The sequence below is a fragment of the Atractosteus spatula genome, chromosome 6 (assembly GCF_055471065.1).
Source record: "Atractosteus spatula isolate fAtrSpa1 chromosome 6, fAtrSpa1.hap1, whole genome shotgun sequence".
In the NCBI taxonomy this organism is placed as follows: domain Eukaryota; kingdom Metazoa; phylum Chordata; class Actinopteri; order Semionotiformes; family Lepisosteidae; genus Atractosteus; species Atractosteus spatula.
The window spans coordinates 9,490,994-9,504,619 of NC_142711.1; the positions used below are offsets into that span (position 1 = coordinate 9,490,994).

Here is a 13,626-nt window from a genome sequence, read left to right on the forward strand (position 1 = left end):
AAGGACTTCTAATGTGAAAGACTAATAAGTCTCATTGTGATAAAATTATTTCACACATTTAACAAAGAGGCTTTCAAAGGTCTGTGTGCTCTACACTCTATTTTAATCCCTGCAAATTAAACAAAATTTGCCATTCGTTTTAGGCACTCTTGTTCACATACTAAACAAGGTAGTGTTTGAAACTTGTGAAATGTAAACAGAAAATGGAGTTTATAACGAAGCTTCAGGAGGGATGGCAACAGCCGAGGTTAATCAACCTTTAGCTGTCAGTAATCCGTAATCATTCTTGATGCTGTTTCCTCACATTAAAATAAGAAATACTATACATAATCTCCTTCTCTCCCTCACAACTGTCTTTTCCCTCCTCCATCCCATCTCCACCTCTGCAGCTGCCCCTTGGTCACTCTAGTCTGGTTGAGCCAAATTATTATAACATGAAATTCTCAATAAAACCTTTAATACCCCTAATGCTTGGCTGTTGTCAATTCCAGGTGAACCAAGAATACTATAAGTATGAGTCAGTTAAAAGCTTTTCTATGCTACTTTCCCATGGTCTTGTTGAGCTGTCAATGAACAAAAGAGACAAATGGGGTTTGGAAGGGATGACAGCAACCAAGCGCTTCCTCAGTTCTGCTGCTCGACCGTGGAATTCTGCATGATGTCACTCCTGAAAACACTATAAATGCCACTGTTGGCTCCTCTCTCTTAGTCGGATTGGTCTTTCTGCATCCCTCCACCCTCGCAGCTCCTGCTTAGTGAACGTCTCTCACTGTCCTGGGGTCCTAACTTCCTCCTCCTGCAGCCAGGAGGCTGAGGTTGGCTGTCAGCCAAGAGGGATAAGCCGAAGTTTACTACTCCTAACTCTTAACTAACCATCCTTTCAATGCATTTTAATTCCAGGTGATGCTATTCCTCATGAAGGAATACCTGTGTTGTAATTTTCCCTCTAATCCGTTCTGGTTCTTTCAACCCACAGTGCGGCTGAGAAGACGGGACCTCACCTTTTGCCTCTGGTAAACGTTTGAGAGCGGCGCCACCTCGCAGTCTTTATGCGCACCAAACACTTTGCACAGGGAGCAGGTTGGTATTTCACATGTCACACAGTAGATGTTGATCTTCTCATCTTCGTGTTCCTCGCACGTGGGCTGCTCACACTTCCTCTCGCTGCCCGATTTACTGCTGAAGAGAAACACGTGGCCGGGACTCAGTTCCAAGACCACTCCAAGCTGCTATTTCATGTTGTCACATAATATTTGATAAGATACCCTTAAACCTTCTCCATGAAACAATGTTAACGGCTGTATGGCTTTCGATTAGAAACGTGAGCTTTGATTTATTTGTTTTTAAGGCAGTTGATTACAGCTTATGGTTATGTTCATCATGGCCTGACTTACCTTTCGTCTTAGTAGATGGTACAGTCTTTGTGTTTGAAGGTACCTACTAAAATACAAATGACATTGTCTAAATGCCATAGTACTTTTCTACTTTATCTCAATGGGATTATTAGTTCCCTGAAGACCAATCTCACTGCCTAGATAAAGTTCAGTGTAGCCAAGTTACCAAAATAGCTGAAAGTGCTCCGACTTGTATTTTCTACCATATTTTATAAGATGAAAAACGTTTATCAGTGGAAACCCCGCTAATAGCGCTGATAATTAGATGTCTAGCTAACAGAGTCACATCGGGCTGTCTTTTTGGCAAAAGATGATCAAACTGCAACCCGATGAGAGGGTGAAAGACCTTCATTATCCCTGGTTGGAAAATGTATCTTCATGATTTTCACTTGTGCCTTTCTTACAGTAAAGCAACAAGGAGCAGTATGTAATGATAGAAGTTTACAAATGCACGGACACGGGGGAGGAACAAAGCGAAGATGTTTAGCAGAGGAAGACAAGAATTATGAACAGGAAACTGGGGGATGAATGAACTCCCCTCTCATTACACACTCCACAGGGATCCAGAGAAGGCTAGACAGAACCACGGGATTCATCTGCTGGAATGACAATACAGGAAACACCTGTACTGTGCATCTTCTCAAAATCGATCATTAAAAACCATAACAGGAAACTTTCCCAGAGCTCGGAACTACAGCAAAAATGACACTGTGTCTCTCTGTGGCCAGGTCCTCATTAGGAATGAATCAAAGCTTAATGTGGACAACACTGATGTCAGAGTTTCAGGGATGTGCAGAACGATACATTAATTGTAATGCACAGCAGACCAATCAATGGGGAGCTTCACGTGTGCTAGTCTGGGGAGGAGTGTTTAGTCACTGCTGAATTCCAGCAGTGATTAGTGGAGGCCTGACTGCATGGCGCTACACAGATCACGTACTGCATCACACCTGCCGCACTCCCAGAAGGTTCACTCTAATGTGACCACATTTGAGCAGGACAACACATACAGTATCCTCAGGTGGCTCATGTATCAACAGGGTTTTTGCAAGATGAGGATATGACAATTATGTCACGGATGTCCTACAGTACTTGCCAGTTCTGAGTCTTATAGAACAATTGTGAACTGAGTGGGGATGACTTGTGTCATTCGTGGTACAGAGACCTGTCACGGACGTCCAAAGGGACTAACCGTGGAGAGCAGGAGAGCGGAAAAAGACCCATATGCGTAGCGGCGGAATGGGAAAAAGGCCCGGGCTCGTTAGTGCAAAGAGTTCAGGAATGCCGTATAGAAACCTATGCCCTCAGGTAGGGGACGTGGGGCGACCTGGTGCTAGGCGGGTCTCAGGACATCCGAACATCAATGCTGAGCGAGGGCAGAGTGCAAGACCCGGAAATATATAGCCCAAGGGAAAGAGAGGGACCGGAAGGACAGCAGGCAGGAAACTAGGGACAGGACAGAGAAGGAGCGCCCTCTGGCTGCAGAGGGCGTGACAAGACCAGTGAACAGGTAAGTGCTTGAGCTGCACTGAACTCTATTAATGGGCAGTATGATACGCATAGCATGGACATCCAGAGTCAGAGAGAGGAATGGGACACAAACCCACAAGACAGTATCTACAACCTGGTGCAAAGCCTGCAGTGTGGATGTGCAGCTTGTATTACTTCCAGGAGTGACCATAGTACTAGGCAGTGACTTTCACAGATAATCAGCCATGTTGATGATAAATGTTAGTCAGTATAACGAATTGAACTACTTCATATCTAATGAAATGTTGTGCTCCTGCTGCAAAAAAGGATCTGTCGTTTTCCAGACAATAACATTGTGAACTTGTTACTTATGTATGCTTCTTTGGGTACATACAGAGCTGCCTTTATGCTTAGTATAACCTACAATTCTACACTTGCACCACATCTCTGCAGCTTTTCTTGTACATTTACTTCATTTTGCCCCATAATTTACCACGCTAAGCATTTTACACTACATTTTCAATCTCAAGTAAAATGTTTTAAACAGGAGTCAATTTTGAATAGAATCAGATTTTCAGGAGTATCAGCCTTTGCCAAGACAGTCATGAAGTAGTCTTGTCTGACTCTTGCCTGACTCTCTCAGATCTCACAGAACCTTGTGCTCATCTGGCTCTTTCTGCATCACATGTAGCTGGGCTTCTATTTGATTCTTCAGAAAACCACGTGAGCACATTCTTTAAACAACTGATGCTTTTTGAACACTTCCAAACAGTATTGACGGAAAAAAGGAGCTTTCTTTCGAGACATGAAAGTAGGAAAAATATGAATATCAGAAGAAAATATTAAAATAAAGTAAAATTTCAGTACTAATCAATCCTAACAATAACTGCTTGCAAGTAAAAAAAATATTTTTGTTAGACACAATTGACGCCAAGAACACTAAGTGTTTAAGAAGAAACTTATATAATGAATAATTCAGGATTCATTTGCCTACTAAACACCAAAATATTAATAGCTTTCTGGATTTTTCAGTGTTTTACATTAGTTGCTCCTAATAGTAACATACCTTTTAGTTTTGTCTAAACACTCCTCCTGATTCTGCAAGAAATTTCACTGTTTTGTGCAATGCTAATAAAATGGAAAGCAATGTCTTCTTACGGATTTAAATTCCATGTGCTGAAGGTTCTGTAACTATCTGAAAATTCCTTCTACAAGAGTCTTCTAGAGTCTTCTGAGCATGCTTTATCACCATATATAGTTTATCTCCAGACAACAGGCTATGCCAGTTTGACCACAAAGAGATACGGTATCATTTAAACATATATAGTACTAGTCAGATCCAGCCAGGCTAAAAGTCTGAACAGTCCTAAAGTTAAACCTGTTATTTTTCAGGATTCAGAATGCTGTTAATAGTATGCCTTCCTGGAAATACTTGACTTTTTCTGTGCTGAAATATGTCAATAAGGTTATGATATTATGCTCTGCTGCGGGATGTATTTTTGAGATTGTCAAGAGGTCACGTGTTACTGTGCTGTTCGGTTTCCACCCTTTTGGTAATTCAAAGACGTCTTTCTTATGCACAACAATTACAATTTTGACAATGAGAGCTTAACCTGCGGAGGAACGGTAGCGCCTTTCTACAGGATTCATGAGGAGACTTCATTGTAAACAAGACACTGCCATAACAAGGTGCTGAGCTGAAGCCCTAGAATTTCAAGGCATTGATTTCACCTGTGGTCACTATTCGGCCTGATTAACTGCCAATTAAATCTTACACCAGAAGAAAATCAATTCTTAAATTCTGGTGACAGTGAGGGGGGCAGAGACACTGCTAAAATGAATTTTTAAATAAAGTTAAAAGACATAAATAAGAGCTTCTTCATACTCTATTCCTTTTTGTATGTCTGTTCGATTGTAACATGAACCCCTCCTGCCGTAGACTTCTGCAGTAAACACATCAGTATTTATCCTCCTGATCAAATCACAGGAGTGTGTTGTTAAAACTGCGGTAATGGACATTATGATACAGTTATCATGGATATCACACATTTTCCAGTTGAACTAGGAGGAGCACATCATGCAGATCAACATGACGGGCAAAACAATAGTCCTGCCTGATAATATATTGTATAAATGATGCGGCTTGCCTAACAATTGCAGCGGTTAAGCCATATTTTAAAGCAAGTCCTTTAATGTATACAGTAGTTTGTATTTATTTAACATCGCACCAGATTTTAAGCCACAACACAAGGGTTTAAAGTCGGGTTTGCATTATCTTTAAAATGGAATCAAACAATGATTGCTGGCTTCATTTATTTGCAGCTTTTGAGTAATGGCACGAACAAGTTAGAGCATCTGAACATAAAGAAAGTAAAAGTGTGGTAAATGAAAGAAAACAGTTTGATTTGCTGGACTTGCATTTATCTAAGGACCTCTCAAAGCTATTTTGAATGACCCTGGTGTGTCGGTAAAATTAAAATGAGTATAATACTTCTAAAACGCACATGAAACTGCAACAAAAGCAATGGCATTTAATAGAATAGTTCTCCAAACGCACTGCGTACAGTCTTCTGCATTTCAATGATGACATTCATTAACATTGGCTCATAACATTTAGGCATTATACTGCGACGTAAATGATTCAATTTAATACAGTTCAGAAATAATTGTTTTAGCAAATAATACGGAAAAATCCTGACTGATGCTTTGTGTCCTGGAACTGATTCAGCCAGCAAAAGCACCGGGGCTGAACAAGGCACTCGGGAATACCTTGGGCAGTCTGAACGGTTTTAAAAGCTCCAGGTGCCTCTTCCACGCCCAAACATGAATCTATTATTATTTAGATAATTGCTGTCTTTCAAACAGCAAAGAGAAATTTGTGTATCCAAACTCAGGCACAAGAGGCCCCTCTGAAGAGGTTAGCCGGGAGCGAAGATCTGCTGGGACCACCGCCAAGGTTGTCCTGCCAAGTGAGTCATCAAAACACATTATAGCTCCGTGACCTCAAGTGCAGTTCTGTGGAGTGGTCTTGTTCTAAAAGTCTCCCATCCCCACCCCACCTGAGTGCAATCCAAATGAGGTTTGACTGTGCCATTTCAACTGATGAGCTGGGCCATTTTTAATTTTTAATTTACCTAAATAAGTTAACAAATCGATGAGCGACTCTTTTCTGGTTGAAATATGTTCCTTTTAGGAATAAAGTCTTGGCAAATGAGGAAAAATTCAAAGTGACAGGAAAGGAGTCAGTGAATCCAAACCACCTGAGGAGCATTTAATATTCACGTAAGTAATCACCACAAATGTGCCTGAAACATTTAACAGTAACAGGTGTAGCTTTACTGCTGTAGTGTATATTAATTCAATTTTAGGGCCCAATAAAGACCCTGTGGTGACAAGTACTGTATGTCCCTTCTGGTAATTTAAGACAGATTGTGTCCTTTGGGATCAAGTCACTTCAACCAGCCTGCTCATCAGAAGAATATATTAATCCCAACAGCCAAGCCAAACAAGTGTGAGGGCAATATTCAAGTTCTGCTTGCTTAGTTCAGCACACAGGTGTAAGTAATGTGATTTTTCAAGATATCACGGATATTACTACTAAATTTTGCAATATAATGTGTCACGGTAGAAAGAAACAATCACTTCTCACAGTGTGGATCTGTGACCACATAAATCAGAGATGTACTGTACACATTTCCATTCATAATCTCTTGGGTCCTATTACAGGCACTGTGATAAAGAAGGTTATTTGCATTTTCCACCTGAATGTAACCTGAATCAGCTATAAGAAAGTTTCAGCAGAGTTAGATCTCAGCTGATATTACCATCTAGAACCATAAAAGGACACCAGGATGTGGCAGCGTTTATAATCAGAAAGGATGCTCAATGCCCAGTGCATTTCGGATTCCTCCACAAATTGGGACAGCCCATACATTATTTGCTTGTGTGGGAGAATTCACAAAAAAACACGCTCAACTCCGGTAAACACATAATATGTGGGAGTCTGCAGAAACTAAAAGTACAACCAGCGCCATATAGCCTGGTGCGAACGGTTAGTTATGAGATTTAATTTCATCCTGCCATCAAAGGTGTGACCTCAGTCACGCTGCTTGTGTCCAAATCACAGCTGCAAGGTTGTCTAAAAGAAGGATCTGTCCGGATATTGAATGCTGCTTTGCTGACTCATTTGCACGTAGGGGGAAACGTTCTCAGTGCTGCAGTTTTCACATCATGACTACAGTGGGTTTTGTCTTGTACATGCAACAACATTACAGACGATAGATTTCTGTTTAACTGTGCCAATTTGTTATACAGTATCTCTTGAGGGCAGTCTTGATGGAGTCGAAATTTTTTGTGCAAAAGCACAAGGTTGTGAACTAAAACAAAAGCTCTTAAACATAGCTCTTAAAAAGCTAATTTTAAATAAAAACAGCATACTAGAAGAGAAAACATTTTAATTTTTTTTCTAAAAAGCAGTGAGATAAAGCGTGTCTATGTAACAACTTATTCTCCTGGTGTCTCATTGAGGTCAAAGGAAAATATCTACTGCATGTGGAACATAAAAAAGATTTCAACTGTGATTCTAATTCTTATTTTGTAGACGTGAAACTCACAACAGTGAATGTAAGGTAGGCCTTTTGCACAACTGTGTTCATGTGATGCAGCCTTTTTGGAATTGGGAATCTCATCACAGTTACCAATGTAGCATTTTGAGTTATTTGTATCCTAAAGAGAGAAATTCTCCAGTCAGCTATGACCGTAGTGTAGACTGAAACAGAGCGTGAGTACAGCTGACTTCACATACCGTACAGTAGCATGATTATTTCCATCAAATGCAGGCTCACCTGATGGACTCCATTTTGTACATATCGATGATGTTTTCCACCAGAAGGTTCCTCTGCAGCCCATATACCCCATGTCGGTCCAGAACCACCTCGTGTCTGCAGGATGGGCATCGGAACCGGCCTCCTGATGACACTGTGGTGCCCGCTCTGGTGGGTAAGTAAGGATTTGAGGCCTATACCCACCAGGAACAGAAGCACAAGGGCACAGAAAACAAAAATGATCCAGCAATCCCACTACATGTTCTTAATATTCAATGTTTAATTGCAGATATTCTTACTAAATGACCTAGAGTGAAAAGCACACAAATCAACACAGTATGCAAAGTTTAATTCCAGGCTGATTACAACACCTACCTGGAAAATATCATTGGCGCACTTCCGGCAGAGGTTGTGCTGACAAGGGAGGATGACCACAGGTTTGGTAAATATTTCCAGACAGATGGGACAAATCAGCTGTTTCTCCAGGTTGTCCATGGTGTGATTCTCTTTGGAATACGAGTGCTCCAGGGAAGTACTCATTGCACACTCCAAAGAACCGCAAGGCAAGGTGACTTACGTAGCAAAATCCCCCAACAAAAGAGGGGAAAAAAGTTTCGCCGAAGTTGTACCTGCGGGGGGGGGAGGGAGGAGGTTCTTTCCTTGTAACAATGCAGAGCCCAGGGTCTGAAGAAACGTCCTCAGAGTATCTTCACTCAGATCACATTGCTTAATGGCCAGCGGTCGGCTGAGTGTCAGGGCGCTGTTTTTAGAAACACCAACGTCAAAGGTTGCCATGCTGACTTGACCATATATGAAAATGACAAGAGGAGAGATCCTGGCAGCTGCTCCGCCACTGAAAGGGACAGAAAGGAGCATTGTGGGTTCAAAGAAAACACAGCCACTCCGCATACTTTAAGGAGACCAACAGCTGAGGTCACGGTGCAGGAACTTTTTTAAAACCACAAGAATACGCTCGAATACGCTACACTGCCCTACGTCTTCCTCATTACGTTGCCTTCTCTAATTGAAAGGCCAAAGACAAGGCATATTATTCAGAAAAAAACAAAGAGGACTGAGTCTTTCAAACTGCTCAAATAAATTTCAGGGTAACAATAGGTATGGTATTGTCATCAAAACCGTTATTTTTAAAATGAAACTCTCTCTTTTAGCTGCAGCTGTGCTTTGGTTGGTAAATGGCTTCAACAATCATAATCAGTTAATCTGTGCTTATTATGTTAATATTTATCTTGTGATTCTATGCTTATATTATTGTGTAGTTTGTGACCTAAAACCATCAGATAGAACACACACCCAGCCCCATCAATAAATACTGATACTTTTATGTAAAAAATCATATTTTTCCTAACACCCAATCTTTAAAAGAACATTAGGTCTAGCTAAATTTATTTATACTGTATTCCTTTTTTTTAATTTAACCACAAATTTTAATTTTAGAAAACCTTAATATCAAAAATACTTTACCACCCAATATTTTTTCACTACATAGGTTCATTTTTTTATAAAACAGAATTTTCAGATCTTCTGTCTTTACTGTTTTTTCTTTTTATTCCTGTTTAATTTAGAAAGTATAAACACATATTGCGCAATGTAAGTTTTTATGTTATCTTTATCTTTTATTATAAAGAGACGAAGTACTCTCAATGCAGAAGCTTTTAGAGCTGGTGTTCAATGTTTAAGTGCAGATGTTATTATAATTAGTTGCTTCACAGATGGTGCTGGGATAAATTTGAACACGGCTGGGATTCTCAGGTTTATTTTTAAAATGTATTGTGGTATTTGGCTACCACGTGCTTTCTGACTCGGCATGGAAACAAATCGCCCGAATTTAAACTGTCTGAAAGATCGTAAATTACAACGGTTTACCATGTATCCGTTTTTTTTTCCAGACTAATTTTCCTTTATGGTTCTTTAATCTCTATCGAGAGGAATTTTTAAAAAGTCGAGTTTTCCCCCTTACTCTTTTTCCCCCACAGATTCTCGATTCGAAATGGTGCTTTGGATTAGGAGTGTTGATCGACAGAGATTGTGCGTTAAATATAGGTGTAGGGCTGTCTAATTCGCTTACCTGTTCGGTTTTTGTAAAGAGGTACTCGATTTAGTAGTGATACAAATACCACCAGCCCCCAAACCGTATTCCTCCGCGTCAAAAGAGTGTTCTCATTTTTGAATGATCAAATATGGTAACCCTGAAACAGGCTAAAAGCTAAGATGGAGAACTGGGTCCTTGAATTTATACATTGTGTAAATTATCAAGTTATTTTGTGAAAGTGAAACTTGTGAGCGTGAAGATTTTGTAAAAAGCAAACTGGAGAATGCGGGCATCGATCCCGCTACCTCTCGCATGCTAAGCGAGCGCTCTACCATTTGAGCTAATTCCCCACCACGGTGTAGATCCCCTTTTCCTGCTATTTTAATCCTTCTTTTTAGTGCTATTTATTCTTTGAATAAAAATTATATCTAGTGCTGTCCCCAAAAGGATATGCAGTCAGCCCTCAATGCACACCTTTTGTAAACTAAACTAATTTGCCAAAAGATGTTTCAGTTTTTAATTTCAAACACCACCAAACCACTAAAAAAATCATCAATGCATAAAAAGTAACACGATATCAAATTGCTTAATTGCGTCAATATCACCCACCGACTTTTCTTCAGCACTTGATGACTTTAGTGGTTTAAATTTACAAGTACGGTTAAATACGGGATCTTGACGCAAGATCCAGTTCACAGCCTTCAATATTAATGTAAGCATCTATTTTTGCTGTAATATTTAAGACATCGACACGTTGTGTGTACGGGTGATGTGATTCATTTTCACATTTTATTGTCAATGAATTTGCCACCTTTATTTAAAAATTGCTCATTTTGATAACACGCGGTCTTTAGGCTAAATTTATGTTATAGTTAGTGCTTTTTTTTGTTGTTTTCACGGCAATTTTAACAGCTCACTGAACATGTCGATAAAAACTCACGTTTGTTTGAAGGATACGTGATATCGTCTAAATTTATGCCCATAGGCTTTTTGGTGACCAAGAATTGTTTTATGTCACAATCCATGACCCGAGAAAGGTGGGGTGGAAAAGCGGTTAGCGTTCGCATTTTGCAACCCGATGTTTGTGAGTTTTATTACCGTGGTTCAGTGCAATTTTAAAAAATGACCAGAGACTTTAATTGGAATAAAATCCAAAATAAAAACTTCAAATTTAAAAGAAATTAACAACCAGTTTCTTTAGTGTTGTTTAAAAACTTTTTTCAATCATTTGCCTTCATAGCTACGTAAAACGTTTACTTTAACTACTAAAAAAAACTCATTAGTGCACAAAAGGTAACAATGACATCTAATTGTATTTAGAAATCAAGAATGGTGAAAACCCATCTAACCCTTCGGTAGTTAGCTAGGTAGTAGTTAACTGATCCGATGATCTCCTCCAGTTATTCCTCCCCCAGTCCGAAATCCCACTGACGTGGGAACACAGGCCTGGTGTGAGTGTCTCTCGGCCCTGCAATGGATCAGTCAGTCCAGCCCGCACCCCGCCTGGAGCCCATGGTGTTCTCGGGTAGGCTCTGCTGCGTGGATGAAGCAGTTAGAAATGAATGGATGGATTTATAAATCGTTCTATTTTCTTTTCTGCTTACTGTTTTTTTTATATGTATAATTTATGGACTGTGTTTTGAGGATGGTCAGGATTACAAGGCGCTTTATTAGGGAAAAAAAAACGATAGTTCTCCCCCTTTTTAACCACATTCTCGACAATTTATCGTTTTCCCACTCCTGAAGAAACACCGTTGCTGTACCCGGACAATACCAGCTACCAAATCACTTCTTGTACAGGCAGATGTCTGCCCAGGCTCACTTTTAAACGTTAGTTTCCAGATTAAGATCATTTAACAGTAAAAAATAAACTTGGAAGCAAAACGTCAATAATATAAAGATCATAGACGTATAATGGGTTGATATACGTAAGTGGGTTGATATACAAAAAAGTCGATTAAATCCTCAATTCGTAAAAAATAAAACCGATCTTTACATCGACACACAAATCTGTGGATCTTTTCTTGAAGTACACAGCAGAAGGTGTTTCCTCTATGTTAATTATACTTCGGAGACGCCGGCAGATGACATTGGAAAAAAATGGACGAGGCGGTTCTTTTGAAAATAAAAAAAACTGTATTTCAAAGAACGCGGGAGAATCAACAACGACATTAAAATAAAAGAACAAGCCGACGCGATTACTGTGAAAAATAAGAAACTGTTTTAAACAGGAGAACACAGTACATATAACATGTAAGAGAGCAGAACTCCTCGCGTTGCCTGTTTGGGCAGCAGAAGAGACACGTGATTGGCTAAACCGGAGCCCTAGCAGCAGGGAGGGCTGTGATTGGGCGAAAAAAAGTAGCAGGACAAAGAACAGACGCTGCGATTGGTCAATTCCTGGTAAATGTCTTGGTAGCGATGCGGGCCTTGATTGGCTCAGGCCGAGACTCTCGGCTTCAAGGAAGAAAAGGATTGTGGGAACGGAACCGGCCGAGTCACGTCGTGGGCGCAGAGGTTCTGGCAAAATAGAAACACACTGCGTTTGAATTCATCTCATATCTAATAATTAGGTTCTAAGTACTGGGATGGGAGAAATATGATTGCCTCCAACAAAATACAACACTCAGTCTGAAATATTGTGAAATGACCATATTTTTAAGTTTAGATTGGTATTTGAGGGGAGAGAAGTCATGACCCTTCGATAGCTCAGTTGGTAGAGCGGAGGACTGTAGCGGTAACACTGACATCCTTAGGTCGCTGGTTCGAATCCGGCTCGAAGGAGTTAAACTTTTTCTTTTTTTTTTAAATACAATAACTTGTTCTCTTTAATTATACCTTAATCAACATTTATCAAAGAAGCTCGTTGAATTTCCTAAATTTCCTACCGTAACTTCGATTCAGGTACAACTGCTGATCTCAAGTATTCATTGCGTCTTGTATGTTAAACCAAGCCATTTCACTGGTTTGATTTCTTTTCAGTAGATTGAGCCTTTTTAATTTTTCTTGTGCTCGGACATTGCTTGTGTAAAAAAAATAATTCAATCTGTTTCTGATTCTTGAATATGTTTATACCGTAAACTCTCGGTTTAATGGACTTACACTGTATATGTTTATCATAAAGACACAGGCTTTTTATTTCGCATATCATAGCATAGAAAACACAAAATCCATTTATATTCCCGAATTTCAAACTAAATTTTAGTTTTTTCCTTGTTTTATCATTTCTGCATTTTACAGAATTATCATAATAAATATTCCTTACACTCACATAACGCTTTTCTGGACACTCCACTCGAAGCGCCCCCCTCCACCACCACCAATCTGCAGCCCCACCAGCCACAGTGCGCCGGTACACTCACCACACATCAGCTATTAGTGGGGAGGAGAGCAGAGTGATGAAGCCAGTGTATAGATGGGGATTATTAGGAGGTCATGATTGGTAAAGGTCAGTGAGAAATCCGGCTAGGACACCGGGGTAACACCCCTACTCTTTTCGTGAGACACCCGGGGATTTTTAATGACCACAGAGAGTCAGGACCTCGGTTTTACGTCTCATCCGAAGGACGGCGCCTGTTTACGGTATAGTGTCCCCCTCACTATACTGGGGCATTAGGACCCACATAGACCGCAGGGTGAGCGCCGCCTGCTGGCCCCACTAACACCTCTTCCAGCAGCAACCTTAGTTTTTCCCAGGAGTCTCTCATGCAGGTACTGACCAGGCTCACACCTGCTGAGCTTCAGTGGGCTGCCCGTTGTGAGCTGCGGGATGAGATCGCAGCTGACATTGTTAGCATTTTAATGTATATTTTTCAAATGATCTTTAAAAAGTCGCTAAAGCATGCATGACATTGAAATGCCCCCCGACATTTCCCCTATTACCCGTTCC

The 13,626-nt window shown here is 40.3% G+C and overlaps 1 protein-coding gene and 2 non-coding genes across 6 annotated transcripts in view; 1 reads left to right on the plus strand and 2 right to left on the minus strand.

Annotated features, from left to right (window-relative positions):
- LOC148831784 (tripartite motif-containing protein 54-like) overlaps positions 1-8,412 on the minus strand; it is a 26,407-nt gene extending 17,995 nt beyond the window's left edge. For 2 of the 4 annotated variants that reach the window (XM_088919371.1, XM_088919374.1), the window contains exons 1-3: positions 8,063-8,412; positions 7,709-7,881; positions 1,002-1,179 (exon numbers count right to left, since the gene is read on the minus strand). In XM_088919371.1, the coding sequence (XP_088775497.1) occupies positions 1,002-1,179; positions 7,709-7,881; positions 8,063-8,227 (516 nt within the window). In that variant the 5' untranslated portion in view covers positions 8,228-8,412. The remainder of the gene's footprint in view (positions 1-1,001; positions 1,180-7,708; positions 7,882-8,062) is intronic. The other 2 variants (XM_088919373.1, XM_088919375.1) reach the window with 2 other exon arrangements.
- A 1,602-nt stretch (positions 8,413-10,014) lies between these two features.
- trnaa-agc (transfer RNA alanine (anticodon AGC)) lies at positions 10,015-10,087 on the minus strand. The gene has a single exon. It is a non-coding gene; the product is annotated as a tRNA-Ala (tRNA).
- Positions 10,088-12,435: 2,348 nt separating this feature from the next.
- Positions 12,436-12,521, plus strand: trnay-gua (transfer RNA tyrosine (anticodon GUA)). Its single transcript is given in 2 exon segments — positions 12,436-12,472; positions 12,486-12,521. It is a non-coding gene; the product is annotated as a tRNA-Tyr (tRNA).
- Positions 12,522-13,626: the final 1,105 nt, after the last annotated feature.